The sequence below is a fragment of the Drosophila biarmipes genome, chromosome 3R (assembly GCF_025231255.1).
Source record: "Drosophila biarmipes strain raj3 chromosome 3R, RU_DBia_V1.1, whole genome shotgun sequence".
NCBI lineage: Eukaryota > Metazoa > Arthropoda > Insecta > Diptera > Drosophilidae > Drosophila > Drosophila biarmipes.
In genome coordinates, this window is record NC_066616.1 from 29,861,333 (window position 1) to 29,875,706 (window position 14,374).

Here is a 14,374-nt window from a genome sequence, read left to right on the forward strand (position 1 = left end):
CAAATATCTTTAAGATATTTTGATTTTTTAAACTAAACAATGTCCTATAAAGTATCCACTTTTTATTTAAATAAGAACAATATCTGGGATCTAGGATTAAAGATATATAAGAGTTACTAAAACCCACCTGAGCCGGGCAGAACCACCGATGACTCGGACTTGAAGCCGCTGCTGCTGGTGGGCTTCTCCAGCCCCACGTCCAGGGTGGTGGCTCCCTCCAGGTCGACGAGGGTGTTGCCAGGGTGTGTGTGCACCGCGCTGCGATACTCCTTCGCGAAGGGCGTGGCAGCCTGCGCCGCCCCCACGGCCAGCACTAGCACCAGCCAGGACATGGCGGATCCTCTGGGTTTTCTGGCCCCTGCGCCCGACCACATTGCACCGCAGTCACTCACGTCACATAGACGAAACCAGTCGATGGGAATTACTACGATTATTATTATTTAGACGACGCGTGACACTTTCAATTAACACCGCTCAGCGGTTGCCGCCGAGTGCGCAAAAAAGTGTGACTTTTGATCATTAAATTAGTTAGAGTCGTCGTCGTCGGCCGACTTGACTTTGATGGGGCACTCGACGCTGGCCCTCCTTTCGCACTTGTTGCTCTTCTTGTTCCGCCAGTTAGGGAAATTATGTGTGTCAGCAATTAGTGGCAAGAGACGATCGACCAAGTCACTGAAAAGTGTGTCAGACGTTTTTGGCACTGCAAAGATAAGGAACATAAACAGTAGGATTAGTGCGGTGCGAATCGGAAGTTCGCATATGCATGCCACTCACTCCGCAGGGGCAGCTGGAGGGCTATAAAACTGATTGGGGAAAGCTTGGCCAGTACTTATGGGATATGCAAGGGTGACTAGGGAGTTAGGGGATATATTTCCAAGGGAACTTTATCAGTTATCATGATAAACAAGAATATATAAAGTGAGAAGGAAAAGGAAATCAAGAAGAGTTTGCTCTTAATTTCAAAATTTGGCTACTTAAGTGATCTTGAATTTATATTTTACCTCAGTAGCTAAATATATTTATTACGTTATTATGACAAACAAGAAAATATAAAGTGAAAAGGAAATGTTATCAAGCAGAGTTTGCTCTTAATTTTAAAATTTGGCTACTTAAGTGATCTTGAATTTATATTTTACCTAGGTAGCTAATATATTTCTTATGTTATTATGACAAACAAGAAAATATAAAGTGAAAAGGAAAAGGAAATCAAGAAGAGTTTGCTCTTGATTTCAAAATTTGGGTACTTAAGTGATCTTGAATTTATATTTTACCTAGGTAGCTAAATATATTTATTAGGTTATTATGACAAACAAGAAAATAAAAAGTGAAAAGGAAATGTTATCAAGAAGAGTTTGCTCTTAATTTCAAAATTTGGCTGCTTAAGTGATCTTGAATTTATATTTTACCTAGGTAGCTAAATATATTTATATAAAATAATACAATACCAAAGATAAAATAAAACAGCTTAAGATCTTTAAGATTTCTTATCTTAAGTTAAGGACTGTTTATGGATTTAGAGACTAAACACATGTGCCTTCGTCACTATGGTGTTTACTGCCCCTTCATTACTATTCCTATCTCGCCTTCGTAACGGCACCGCGACAACACACATTGCCCACAGCTGTTGTTCGAGGCTGTTAAGTTGGTAATTGGTAAGTACGCGACATTTCTATCAATCAAAGCGCAAAAATCCGCGCTCATTTCCATAACTCCACAACAGTTTTCCCATAATCTGCTGCGCATGCGCAAGGATGCGATGCCGCCGAGCCCACGAGAAATCCCGCGGTGATCAAAAGAAATCCCACAATAAACCCCTCGAGAGCCTCCGCCCACGCCTCTGCGTGTGCGAGAGGGACGGGCGAGAGCGGGCAGTTCCTGTGTGCGAGCGAGAGGGCGCCAGGCACCCTTAGCGCCGCTCATAAATGTCAATGGGAATGAAAATGCCGATGTTTTTGTTTTTTCCCCGCTTTTGGTTGGAAAACAGAATGAAATAACATGTGGGTTTCGGATTATTAAACTTCGTTTGCCTGAGAGAACTACACACGGAAAAATACAAAATTATTTAATGTTTGTTTTTTACATATTTGTAGAGGTGTTTTGGAAGTGAAAACATCTTTTTTTTTCATTTTTCAGTCAAAGATGAAAAATTCACGATTAAAATTAATCACAGTTGTTAGAAAATCCACTTAAAAGCAGTAACTAAGTGTCACTATCCACTTTTATATGTAATTTTTTTAACATCTTTCTGAAAGTTTTTTCTCTGTGTAGCCAGAATTTCTCATAAATTAAGCTCAAGAAATAACTTTAAAAAAATCACTAAAAAGAGCCAAAAATTTGCATATGTCAGTGTAACAAAAACCGAAATTGATGGATGGAAAAAGACTGCGACTCGAAATCACACACTTGCGGGCCAAGCCAAATGAGCTCTAAACGAAACGAGTTTTAGCAAATATTTTTGCATTGCACAAACAGTCGGCCAAGTCAAGAAACAAACACAAACACCGAAAGCCATTCAATTAGAGTCCGAACCGAAAATAACAAACAAGAGTCGGTGCTGGGCCTGTCTGCGCTTGTTTTCGCCTGCCTTGTGCAACAAACAAAATCGAAATTGGCCGAAACCGAAGGGACGCTTATACCTTTTTTACACCACTTGCTGGGCTTTGTTTATTGTTATTATACTTTATTGGCACTTTCGGGGGCTGCGACAGCTGCGCGAACTAACGGTGCTTGCGAATCGGAGGACGACGAACACAGAACCGCAATCGCAATCGTTCGATTTTGATGTTTCTTTGATCACTTTCATCGATATTTCTTCCCGGAACACATGTTGATATTATCCACACACGATTTCGATTCGATTTGATTCGACTTCTCGCGCGCGCTATAGAGAATCGTGCGCCGGCAAGCGATCGTTCCGCTTCGAATTTTGAATTTGAAATGCTGAAGATTGCAGAGTTGCTTCCGTTTATAAAGGTGGCAGGGTGACCAGAGCGCGGAAGAATATTAATCTTGTTTTAACTAGGGTTACGCAGTTTTTATAAGCTGATTGTTTAGTGTATCTTTCTAAGCTAAAACAGAAACATTAAAACAAAAATTACAATGCTAAAAACCCTTTCCTTATTATGAACTCCAAAATTAAGGGTTGGCATCCTTGCTGCGATCTACAAATGTGTCATCCCTAGTTGGGTTCTTGACACCGCTAGCCCACTGCTGGGGTGAATAACCCCGCTAGGCCTAACCAGGGCTGGAGGCGCACTCGCCCTCAAAATAGGGCGGGGCCTATTGAAGCATCCGGCTGCCACCCTTAACGGGCTTTCTGCCCGGAAGTGAAATTAGGGGTTGCTTTGAAAGCCTGTCAGCCAATCAAAGATGGGTTTCAGGTGCGCCATAGGGAAGGGGGTCCTTTTTTATTGTTATTAAGCAGCGTTTTGGGCGCCCCCGCTGCTGCGTTAATTTTTTGATGTACCGCGTAATTTGCTTTGTTTTCTCGACCCCCACTTCCTCTGCCGACGTCGGCGTCAGGATAAGCGTCGCTTGACCAGCGGAAGTAGCTTTATCATAAACGACACTTCAGTCGCTCGCCGATAACCCAAGTGATTAGTTTGTCCAGCTCCGCGGCCGATCCCCAGTCCTTAGCCAAAATGCAGCGGCAAAAAGTGGAGATTGGGTCACCCGACGGGTCACCACCCACAGCGAGTACTACGAGCCCAATAACCGCACCGCAGCGTCCCTCGTCGCCGCGTCAGTTTTTCGAACGCCTCTACGGGCACCTGGAAACGCGCAGCTCGGAGAACGGGGAGCACGACATCGATGTCGGCACCCACGCCCACAAGCCGCCCCCTTGTGACACGCCCTACCACAGCGACGGTGGCAGCGTCTCCTCGCCGGACATCTCCATCAGCGACGAACGCACATCGCTCGCCGGCTTTCCCGCCTACGACTTCTACGCCCAGCACAAGGATTATCCCCAGCACCCGCATCCCGCACAGCAGCACCATCACCATCTCCATCAGCAGGTGCAGCAGAAGCTCAGCTATGTGAGTCCACCGCCGGCCATCAATCCCGGCGTAGCAGCGAATCCCGTCCTGCCCCATGGCTTTCCCACTGGGTTCCCAAGCGATCCGCACTTCAGCGCCGGGTTTACCGCATTTCGTAAGTACTTGTCATCGCAATTGAAAAATATCTTTAGTTTATAACGCTAAAAACGGCGCTCTTTTGAAAGGAAAATACTATACTATACTATATTATTTTTAAAATATCTAAATATTGCTATAAGTTACCTTTGTGACTGACTTAATAGCACATTTTTAAACCTATACTTAGGCGACTCTCGAACACAGATATATTAACCATTAGATACAAAACCGCGTGTTGCAAAAGTACAATGAAGCACAAAAGTTTTTGATTCTGATTGTGATATCAACAGAGCAGAAATCGTTTTGCTTTCAGAACTCTTACATATTTATTGTGAGGTTTTCCCGTTCTTAGACACTAAGTACATTTGAGCTACTACGAATTTGGTCCTAACTAGGTAATTAGATCGAGGGGAGGAGACATTTGTACTACTGGGAGGGCGGTGTCTTTGGCTTCCCCTGCTCAGCTGCCTTCTCCGCCGCCGCCTTCTCCTCCCGCTGGCGCGCCATCTGGCGCAGCTCAAGGCTGAGGAACATCTTCAGGTTCGGGTCGGTGATCTTGCTCAGCACAATCTCGCGGGCCTCCTCGTCGTTGTCGCCCAGCAGCTTGGCCAGGGTCTGGGCGTAGTCCAGCCAAACGCAGTTGGCGCATCCGGACATGCAGCAAGTGGTGGGCTCGGGCGGCAGCTGTGAAATAGAAGGGTTCAATTAGATGGTCTCAACTAGATAAAGGGGTTTAGGAATCTCTAACTAAATGATCATAAAACTATGAAGATAATTCTGATAAATCAAGATGATGAGAATAGATGTGTTAGATTTACGAGTATGGTTTCTGGCTGATGAATAAAATGTTAGGACATACTTATTTAGTAGTTCTCATTTTAAATACAATATTTTTAAAGTCTTTTTATTTTCTAGTTGTTTTTTAAACATAAAGAATTCGTATTTATTTATGAATCATTTGTAAATTTTATTCAGAGATTATCTGTGGCCCTAAAAATATGTTGATTTGGGGTCCATAATAAATACTTTGTAACCGAAGTACCATAATTAATAATATTTTTAATCCTTAGTAACTAATTCTTCTGGAAGTTTCTAGTCATTAGACGTCGTTCTATATGTGAAATCCCTTTTGAAACCTTATATTTTCCATAATGGATTAAGCTATACAATAATTATGATTTTGTGAACCTAGTAACCTGGAAAATGTCTATTAGAGATTGTAGAGATCACCGATCAGCTTACCTCGATATTCCTGAGTCTCTTTCTTCCCTTGGTGTTCTTGTCTTTGGCCTTGGCTGCCGTCTCCCGAGTCGTGGTGTTGTCACTGGAGGCTGTGTCCTTTGTGGCATCCTTGCCAGGGGCATTGGTGCCCTGGGAGCTGCTGCCCGCCAACTGGCGAGCCAGGGAGGCCCATCGTTCGCCGCCGCGCCTCAGGAGCAGGCATCGCGGGCAGCTGAAGCCCAGGGGAGCCAACATTTCCCAGCCGATCCCCGAAAGAGTTCGAACGCTACGACTGAAAAGGCCCAGAGGAAGTGATGAGCATTTCACACGCCTGCGCAGGTGCAGCCCCAGATGAACTTAGTTCCGCAGGAACTGCAAAAAGTCGGATGCAGAAAAAGCTGATTAAGTGCCAGTGCTGTATTGAATATCCCCACATCTCCGCCGGCAAGGATTGCGTAAAATCAGTCGGGAAAAAATAAGGAAAGCCCCGGTGGAGGGGGCAGCCCGGGCAGTGCCACACAATGAGCTGCAGCCTGACCCCCAAAACGGGAAAGAAATTAGCCAAGGAAAAAAGCTGATTGCCAAGAAAAAATTAAAACGCATTGAGCCGTGAAAGTTTTCGTTTACTTGCGGCTTTTTCGTTTGCGGCCAGGTTGCCAGGTTGCCAGGTGTGTAGGTGAGGTGAGGCAACGAAAAATTGAAATTTGTTGGCTAATGAAAATGATCGCAGGCTAGGGGTGAGTTAATGAATTGGTAAGGCAATCGATGGGTGCTGAATCATAAATCATTGAGATTTGGGCGAACGAATGCTTTTCAGACATTGATTATTGAAAAGAATTACAGATTTTATAGAGCCTGAATTTATTTTATTATTTTATGTCTAGAAAAATAATAAAATACTTTGAGTAACTAAGAATCAACAGTTAACAATAAAATTCAGTAAAATTTAAATAAAAAAAGTATAATAACTAATAAGACACTAAACAAGAAAGTTTGTAAAAATATAATAAAAAACCCTTTCTTTTAAGTTCCTAACCTGTAAGTTCTTGAAAAATCCTAAAAAAATCATAAGCACCTGAACAAGTTAACGTTGTAATTGAGCTTGACAGGAAACCTAAAAAAGCACACGTAAACAGCAAGAGGGTTTACGAGGAGCAGATAGAGGCAGACCGAACTGCCCAAAGGACACTGGGCTATCGAGTTTCACACGTGATTTAAAAAATGTGCAGGAAAAAGGGGCCGGGAAAGGATCAGGACCGGGGAAGAGGCCTTTAAGCCCGTTTCGAGTTATCCTGGCAAGGGGTAATCAAGCACAAACTAGGGATTACGACGCCCCACTCCTTGCCACCCAAGCCACCTAACAACTTGTCAGCTTCGCCTTGTTACATCAATTAGACTCTTAACCGCACCGCTGCCAGTGGAGGGGGTGGGAGTGGGCGACAAGTGGGTGTGGGTGGGTGGCCTCACAGGGGTAGTGGGGCATAATGTGCGCTTGGCTGGGCTTCATCGTCGGCGACACTGCGGATGCAAACAAACAAACGGCAGGACGGAAAATTCGAATGAGAGGATGATGCCGAACACGCCGACGAGGATGATGATGATGATGATGGCCAGCCAGCTGTTGGCATTGTTGAAACTTTCCCGGATCAGCATAGATTGCCGAAATAAAAAAAATAATAAAAAATTGTGGGCTTCAGCCGGGAGCCACGTGGAAATGCACTTCTAATGTGCACCACAAACGCGAACGACACCGGCAGGTGGGGGCGGAAAAGGGACGAGGGACCACGGATATCGGAGTGGTTAATTATTTGTTTAACTGCCCAACACGCAAGCCCCTTCGGAATCGTTTAGACCCGCTCATAACTTGATGGTTTGTTAATGTAAGATTAATTTCGCTCTAACATCTCCATTGTGTGTGAAGTGAATGGAGGCAGAATAGTGCTTCGTGGTGGGGTGGCATGCCATCCAAGGGATGTCTTTATTATTCCACCACGAATGGGTAATCTATCTGTTGTTATAGCATGTCAAGACTCTTGAGCACACCTATCTCTAGGTATCTCTATAGTGGGAAGTTACTTTCCCAAGCTAAAAACTAAACACTGATTAGTTGAAATGCTGCTGCCCATTTCAGTGGCTCGAAGGCGCCGCAAGGAGGGCAGACAACGCCGCCAGAGGACCACCTTCAGCACGGAGCAGACCCTGCGCCTGGAGGTGGAGTTCCACCGCAACGAGTACATCTCCAGGAGCCGTCGGTTCGAGCTGGCCGAGACGCTGCGCCTGACCGAAACGCAAATCAAGATCTGGTTCCAGAATCGCAGGGCCAAGGACAAGCGCATAGAGAAGGCCCAGATCGACCAGCACTACAGGTAGGACTACAAATCAACTGCCATTTCATTTTAATAGTTTTCAAAATAGCTGGTCCAAGAGGTTCTAAAGATTAGAGTACTAGAAAAATGTGGCTTTAAAATCACATAGTTTAAAATATATAGGACTGAAATTATAAGATATGCAAAATAAGTTGTAATATTATAGAAGGTGAAGAGGATTTCACTTGATACTTATACCGCTCTTTTCGAAACGGAAGTAATTTAAGGAAATGTCACAAGTTTAACTGATGGCCAACATAAAATTAACACGAAATTAATTTTACGACATTTATGCGCACACGGGCCCAATTAGACGATGTCCTTTGAGGGATATTCTCTATATATATAGGAGAGGGGTGGCCCTACGCCAGGAATAGTGCCCGGAATTATTTCGTATTTTGATGTAATCAATTTTTCAGAAACTTTGTCGTGGCCAATGGTTTTATGAGCTCTATAATGGGTCAAGCGACCACGACCATGCCCCCCGGAGGCGTGGGCCTGGGCTACTATGCCGCGGCAGCGACGTCGGCAGCGCTGCCCAAGGATGGCACGCAGGATGCTAGTTTCGTGGACATCGACGACCAGTACGAGGGACAGCACCGCCGGCGGGAAACAACGACGCTTGTCAATACTTGCTAATACCCACTAATCTAAAGATTAATTTTAATTGAGCTTTAAACTGTTTAGACTAAGTTGGAAATAAAATGAGAAGTGTAACAAGGGGGAGTGCTTAAGCTGAGTGACTCGACTATCACATACCCAGTGCTCAGCTGGAGTTCGTCAGTCTTAAGGTGGGTTTGGCACTTTACTGAAGACAAACTGCACTTAGAAGGAGGAGTGCTTAAGTCGAGTGGTTCGACTACCACATACCCAGTACTCAGCTGGAGTTTGTCAGCCTTCAAGTGGGTGTGGCACTGTACCGCGCCAGAAGCTCTAGAATCTGCAAGTTTGAGCCCATAGTTTCCAAGGTCTCAGTGCTCTTATGGGTTTTCATAGTGATACTGATCAAGCATACACACACACATACCCTTTAGGGCTGGAGACGCATCCTTCTACCTGTTACATACTATCCGACGAGCCCAGCATACCCTCGTATCCCACGAGTATAACGTAAGGCCTAACAACTTAGTGGCCTCCAAGGTTGCCCCGCAAGCACTCACCTCACTTTTGCTAGGTATTTGTCATTTCTGGGACAGGACGGGATAATTTTGTTTATATAAGAGAGAAGAAAACAACGAAACAAACGGCGAAGTAAGCAAAACTAACAAACATTAATGCAGCTCTGGTGGGCGGTCAGCTGTGGCTGCTGTTAGTGTCGATCGAACTATCGATAGGCATGTTAACTTAACAGCGCGCCCTTTGTCAAAAACTCAAATGATGGAACTTGAATTATGCATATAACTTTACACTGAAAGAAAAAACCATTTGTTTACCTTTGGTGCAATTATATTATTTTTTTAAAAACGTATCGCTTGGGAAAATATCCTTAGCGCTATCCCCCCGTGGTTCCGGCCAAGTAGATGTCCATGGCTTCCTTGTTCAAGTGGATGAACTGACGTCTCTTTGGAATAGGCTGGATGTGGGGCAACCGAGAGCCATTCACGGCGTTGAGACTAAGATTGGAGTTGGGATCGTCGTCGTCGTCGCTGAGGGATGCACTCTCCGAAGAACTCGCTGCGGGCAGCTGCCTTTTTGCGCGCTTGGCTGCCGCCGCTGCGCTGGTAGTGGGTCCTTCGTCCTCCGAGGAGTCCCTAGGATTGGGTCCTTCCTCACCGGAGATTCTCCTAGTGGGTGCCCCGTCCTCCGAGGCCGTGAGAGTGGACACTCCGGTAGAAGACCCAAATGTCGCCTCACTCGCCTGACTGCCAGTCAATGTCGAGATACTCGCATCGCGCTTCCGCTCCTCAAGGTGTCTTTTCGCATTGCTGTTCTTGAAGTTGTACAGCCGTATCAGATCCTTGTAGCAGGACAGGCAGAGTGGCTGCGACCTCAGTTCAGAGTTTATGTGCCGGCCGAACTTTATCAAGTGCGGATTTTTTATCACTCGGTAGGGGGTCCTCAGCCTGTGATTTCCCAGGCCGCACATCCGGTGCTCCACATGCGTCGGCGATTCGGGCATCTGCAGAAAATTCAATAATAGAAAAACGTATATTCTAAAGGTATATACAAAATACTTGCTTTGCTTTTGGAAAACAAATTTGACAGTTTATGCTAATATCCCAAATCTATCGATAACCGAAGCCGATATTCAAGTCGATATTCACATCCACCTGAACGGCAGCATTAATCGATAAGTTGGCTATTCCAGTCCACCTCTAGCAGCCGAATAACAATAATCGATTGACTCTGGAAATTCTGCCACCTGGTTTTCGTTTTGTTAATTTGGTTAAAAAAGCGACTTAAAAGATGGCTGGCCTGCAGTTGAAGGTTGAGGAAGTTCCGCCCGAGGAAAACCCGGATGTGATTGTGATACCGGACCGGGAGGATGATGTAAGTACGGCGCAGCAGAGCCAGCTCACTGCATGTACCTGCATGTGTATCTGTGCACAAGTGGGGTTCGGCGAGTGACGCATTTAGATGCGTGTGCTCCTGGGTACACATATGTGCCGCCCACTCTAACAGCCCACCCCTCCTTTCGCCCGGCAGGACATATGCGAGCTGGAGCACCTACGCAAGCTCTTCATCGGCGGCCTGGCGCCCTACACCTCCGAGGAGGGTCTGAAGCAGTTCTACGGCCAGTGGGGCAAGGTGGTCGATGTCGTCGTGATGCGCGATGCGGCCACCAAAAGGTCCCGCGGCTTCGGCTTCATTACCTACACAAAGTCCATCATGGTGGACAGGGCCCAGGAGAACCGGCCGCACGTCATCGACGGCAAGTGAGTGCAACCTGCGCATGATCAACTGAAATGCTCACTGATCCAAACTGAAACCCCTTTCCAGAACGGTGGAGGCCAAGCGGGCTCTGCCCCGCCCCGAACGCGAAACCCGGGAGACCAACATATCCGTCAAGAAGCTGTTCGTCGGCGGTCTCAAGGACAACCACGATGAGGACTGCCTGCGGGAGTACTTTGTCCAGTTCGGACGCGTGGTCTCCGTAAAACTACTCACTGACAAAACCACGGGCAAGCGGCGCGGCTTCGCCTTCATTGAGTTTGACGACTACGATGCCGTGGACAAGGCCATCCGTAAGTATGGAGACAGTCTAGCCGACAGACTCGTACGAAAAACTATGCGAATTGAAGTGCCTTTCACTATTAACCTTCACGGTTTTGTAGTTCAAAAACAGCATTCGATTAAGTACGTGCACGTGGACGTCAAGAAGTCGATCTACAACCTGGAAAAGAAGGACAAACAGCAGCCGGGAGCCTTGTCGAACGGCAGCAAGCCGCCGCTCAACCAGCAGCAACAACAACCGCAGCTGCAACAGCCTCCGCCACCACAGCAGCAGCAGCCACATAACGGCAACATGCCAGGGCCTGGCTACCGTCCACCTGTGCCACCGCCCCAGGTCATGCCTCCCTACCACCAGCAGCCGCCTCCGCCGCCGATGAACGCCCCACCACCAAACTACAACTACTGGGGACCTCCGCCACCACCAATGCAGTCCTACTACCAACAGCCTCCACCGCCGCAGATGAACGCCTGGGGACCCTATCCGCCAGTTCAAAACGGCTGGAACGCCCCGCCTCCTCCGCCGCCCGGGGCCCAGCAATGGCATCCGGGCCAATGGGGCTGCCCACCACCAGTGCAACAGGTGCCTCCGGCTGGGGCAGTGCCCCCGCCCATGGGTCACAATGGACCACCACCCCCGGCTCCTGGTAACTGGAACATGCCGCCCAATGCACCGCCACCAGTGCCTGGCGCACCGCCACCGCAGGGTCCTCCACCCCACCAACAGCCCCCACCCCCGCCGAACTTCGGCAGCGGCTACCAGCAGAACTACGGAGGCGGACCGACGAAGCACAATAGCATGAATACGAACCGCATGAATCCCTACGCGGCAGCGCCGCCCAGCAACTACCGTAGGTGGAATCCAGCTGATGCAATCTGTGTTGACTAATCACCCTTGTTTGCAGACAATCCCCAACCGCCCGCATATCCCCCCTACAATGCTGGTGCCCCGCCGCCCAACGGAAACGTGCCGCCCCCCACTGGCGCGAAGGCGGTGGGCGTGTCCAACGGCTCGGTGGCCACAGGAGGCAGTGCCAACAGCAAGTATCGCCGCTAGAAGGGGTGAGTAGATGGTGCAATCGCAACCCGTCCCCGCCATTAGTCGTTCGTTTTAATGTGGCCTATGCATAAGAGCTGCCCCAAATACGTCTTGCCACCCATATATACTATCTACTATCTACTACCCACTACCTACCACCCGCCACAGATGCACTACGTCTGTACTGAAGTACTGAAGCCCATGTATGATTACTAATGTGCAACGTTTTCTTTGATTTAGATGCTCTTTGGGCGGCTAAAGCCCAAGAATCAAGATACTGTTAAATAGGCTCGTTGATAAGCTAGGCCACACTCGCTTAGAGTTACTAACAGGAAACCTAACGCATTGTCTCTCTATCATAGGACAACTAACTACGGTTTTACTCTACTCTTAAGCTATACCATTGATAACTCTACGATCGATCTAAGCTATGCCACAGACTATGTATAAATATTTTCTACACCGTATTCTTCGATATACTTTAGACGTATTTTTGTAACCCCCGGGCAATCGTAGAACAAGCCCAAATACGAGGCAGCATAAGGCTCTCTATTAGAATCCAACTAACTATCTCTCTATCTGTAAAGCGAAGCGAGCGACCGTGCGACGCGCGCCGGTTTGAGTCGAAGGTGGAAGGACAAGTGCAAGCAATAAATCAATTATGAAGTAGATACAAATTACGCAACTGTAGCCTGAGCTTATTGGCCCAAAACGAATAGCTTAATCGTAGATACCTATGTATTACTAAACCATTCAAACGAGATATACGTCCAGAAAGAGAACGCCAAGTGCGAATGAATATGAAATCAAATCAAGCGCCGAGCTGGCGGGCGTGGCACGGGTGCGTGGCCTTAACTATCGATGTACACAAGAGATGATATCAAAACTATTGTCAATTTTTATAAGGAGCGAAGCGCGGATACTTATACACTGTAACGATGTTAAAGGTTTCTCTCCCTGGCCTCCCACTAAGAATACTTAATTACTTTTTGCTCTCCTCACGAATGACAAACTTGAGAAAGTATAAATACGCTGCAAGAGATCGATAGGAAACTATGTTTTATTGTTTTCGAGCCATGACAAGAACTCTAAGTTAAGTTTATACTTACTTTATAGATGTACTCCTCATTCTCCCCTCTCTCCTATTTATAAGCGGTAGCGCACGCCAAAGGCTTTGAATTGATCTACGAATTATATGCAATTAATTATGTATTGAAGTACGGGGAGGCTCAGTCCACCATTCGCCAGCTTCATTTAGAGCCCCCTCTACATCTACGAGATACAACACTAAGCACTTAACCGAACTATATGAAAATACATATTTATTTTAAATAAATGAAATATAAAGCCAACACTATGTATTTGTTTTAGCTGCCCTGCCGATATGTAAGTCTCTCCTCCTCCTTGGGCGCAGTCTAAGTAGCGATAAACTAACTTATTTACCTCGGCCTTTAGTTAACTTTATGCAATTCTAGGTACGAACACTTTCGATCTAATTTTAAACATATCTCTACCGTAAAACGCTTGAGACAGTCTTTATTCGTAAGGTAAGTTAGTGACGGAGGTCCCCGCCGTATTTCGGCTCTCATCATAGGATACACTAGAGTTTCTATAAGTGCGCTTAAGTTCCTGCTTTATATGTAGCATGTCACCACACACATTTACTTAGCTTTTCTAAAGCAAACACCGTATTTCTTTTCCGAAATATCTGAGCTCCGCTGGAGAGGCCTAGGTCAGCGGACCCGACTCGGCTGTGAACTGAGGGTAAGGTAAGTGAAAGGACTTTAATTTTATTTTATCTGTTTCGATTATAATAAAAACAAAGCTACTGAAATGGAAGCGATCTGTGTTTTATTTGGGAGACTCTAAGATCATCAATTATACAATTCTGACCCATTCTACCACTTCTTTCATTACAAGGAAGGAGTTGGCATTGTTTTCGAACCGTTTGGCACAGAGCCATAAATTAACCTCATCTTAAAGGGCGAGTTTCGGAGTCTGCATCTGCGCGGTACGTTGGCGTTGACCTTTCAAACCCTGCTAGCAATTTTTTTGCGGCTTCTTCAATTGTTTTCGATGAGAAAAGACCGCCGGGTTCACATCGTCCGTCAAGATGTAAAAACCACCCCATAAGGGTGGGTTACAAGACTTGTAAATGTTATATTTCCGGTGGAGTACAGTAACGTAACGTTTTTCCTCAAAGAAAATTTGATTTTCCTTCCCAAGATATCTATTTCAATTGTCTGGATTTAGTAAAGAGAAATTAGAGATCATTTTTTGTATAGTCTATATAATATAAACTTTTGATCCCAACCTCCTGTGTTGGTCTCTCAGCTTGATATTTGAAAAGAACTTTCTCGCAAAAGAATTAATCTTTAAAAATAGCAAATTCTCTATTAAGAGTGATTTTTCTTTGGGCTTTTATATTTTTTTTATTGGGT

At 46.0% G+C, this 14,374-nt stretch overlaps 5 protein-coding genes across 7 annotated transcripts in view; 2 read left to right on the forward strand and 3 right to left on the reverse strand.

The window, feature by feature from the left end:
* The window catches only part of LOC108025351 (uncharacterized), a 32,456-nt gene extending 29,511 nt beyond the window's left edge, over nucleotides 1-2,945 (reverse strand). The window contains exons 1-2 of the mRNA XM_017095811.3: nucleotides 2,637-2,945; nucleotides 128-700 (exon numbers count right to left, since the gene is read on the reverse strand). Coding sequence (XP_016951300.1) covers nucleotides 128-374 — 247 coding nt within the window. The 5' untranslated portion in view covers nucleotides 375-700; nucleotides 2,637-2,945. The remainder of the gene's footprint in view (nucleotides 1-127; nucleotides 701-2,636) is intronic.
* A 696-nt stretch (nucleotides 2,946-3,641) lies between these two features.
* LOC108025029 (homeobox protein rough) lies at nucleotides 3,642-8,362 on the forward strand. Its single transcript, XM_017095285.1, has 3 exons — nucleotides 3,642-4,152; nucleotides 7,489-7,723; nucleotides 8,143-8,362. Exons 1-3 carry the CDS (start codon nucleotides 3,642-3,644, stop codon nucleotides 8,360-8,362), a joined length of 966 nt encoding a protein of 321 aa, XP_016950774.1.
* On the reverse strand, nucleotides 4,412-9,017 carry LOC108025391 (oxidoreductase-like domain-containing protein 1). Of its 2 annotated transcripts, none has more exons than XM_017095865.3 (3): nucleotides 8,884-9,017; nucleotides 5,379-5,729; nucleotides 4,412-4,820 (listed from the first exon to the last, which is right to left on the reverse strand). In XM_017095865.3, the coding sequence occupies exons 2-3, from the start codon at nucleotides 5,610-5,612 to the stop codon at nucleotides 4,563-4,565; spliced, it is 492 nt and encodes a 163-aa protein (XP_016951354.1). In that variant the 5' UTR covers nucleotides 5,613-5,729; nucleotides 8,884-9,017; the 3' UTR covers nucleotides 4,412-4,562. The 2 variants fall into 2 exon arrangements, with proteins under 2 accessions (XP_016951354.1, XP_016951355.1); XM_017095866.3 differs by having other exon boundaries at nucleotides 5,379-5,649; nucleotides 8,884-9,004.
* A 145-nt stretch (nucleotides 9,018-9,162) lies between these two features.
* LOC108025390 (uncharacterized) lies at nucleotides 9,163-9,954 on the reverse strand. Its single transcript, XM_017095863.3, has 2 exons — nucleotides 9,902-9,954; nucleotides 9,163-9,842 (listed from the first exon to the last, which is right to left on the reverse strand). The coding sequence occupies exon 2, from the start codon at nucleotides 9,840-9,842 to the stop codon at nucleotides 9,216-9,218; it is 627 nt and encodes a 208-aa protein (XP_016951352.1). The 5' UTR covers nucleotides 9,902-9,954; the 3' UTR covers nucleotides 9,163-9,215.
* Nucleotides 9,955-10,032: 78 nt separating this feature from the next.
* Nucleotides 10,033-13,285, forward strand: LOC108025389 (ribonucleoprotein RB97D). 2 transcript variants are annotated; one of them, XM_017095862.3, is made up of 6 exons: nucleotides 10,033-10,213; nucleotides 10,370-10,599; nucleotides 10,664-10,908; nucleotides 10,999-11,745; nucleotides 11,800-11,956; nucleotides 12,174-13,285. In XM_017095862.3, exons 1-5 carry the CDS (start codon nucleotides 10,130-10,132, stop codon nucleotides 11,949-11,951), a joined length of 1,458 nt encoding a protein of 485 aa, XP_016951351.1. In that variant the 5' UTR covers nucleotides 10,033-10,129; the 3' UTR covers nucleotides 11,952-11,956; nucleotides 12,174-13,285. The 2 variants fall into 2 exon arrangements, with proteins under 2 accessions (XP_016951351.1, XP_016951350.1); XM_017095861.3 differs by having other exon boundaries at nucleotides 11,800-13,285.
* Nucleotides 13,286-14,374: the final 1,089 nt, after the last annotated feature.

What these genes read in the sequence shown, in the direction of transcription:
- LOC108025390 (XM_017095863.3), bottom strand. Translation starts at nt 9,842, where the DNA reads ATGCCCGAATCGCCGACGCATGTGGAGCACCGGATGTGCGGCCTGGGA.
- LOC108025029 (XM_017095285.1), top strand. Translation starts at nt 3,642, where the DNA reads ATGCAGCGGCAAAAAGTGGAGATTGGGTCACCCGACGGGTCACCACCC. An exon ending in CGCCGGGTTTACCGCATTTC is followed by an intron (nt 4,153 to 7,488) that starts GTAAGTACTTGT and finishes TGCCCATTTCAG; the next exon opens with TGGCTCGAAGGCGCCGCAAG. An exon ending in CAGATCGACCAGCACTACAG is followed by an intron (nt 7,724 to 8,142) that starts GTAGGACTACAA and finishes TCAATTTTTCAG; the next exon opens with AAACTTTGTCGTGGCCAATG.
- LOC108025389 (XM_017095861.3), top strand. Translation starts at nt 10,130, where the DNA reads ATGGCTGGCCTGCAGTTGAAGGTTGAGGAAGTTCCGCCCGAGGAAAAC. An exon ending in TACCGGACCGGGAGGATGAT is followed by an intron (nt 10,214 to 10,369) that starts GTAAGTACGGCG and finishes TTCGCCCGGCAG; the next exon opens with GACATATGCGAGCTGGAGCA. An exon ending in TGCCGTGGACAAGGCCATCC is followed by an intron (nt 10,909 to 10,998) that starts GTAAGTATGGAG and finishes ACGGTTTTGTAG; the next exon opens with TTCAAAAACAGCATTCGATT.
- LOC108025391 (XM_017095865.3), bottom strand. Translation starts at nt 5,612, where the DNA reads ATGTTGGCTCCCCTGGGCTTCAGCTGCCCGCGATGCCTGCTCCTGAGG. An exon ending in AGAGACTCAGGAATATCGAG is followed by an intron (nt 4,821 to 5,378) that starts GTAAGCTGATCG and finishes TCTATTTCACAG; the next exon opens with CTGCCGCCCGAGCCCACCAC.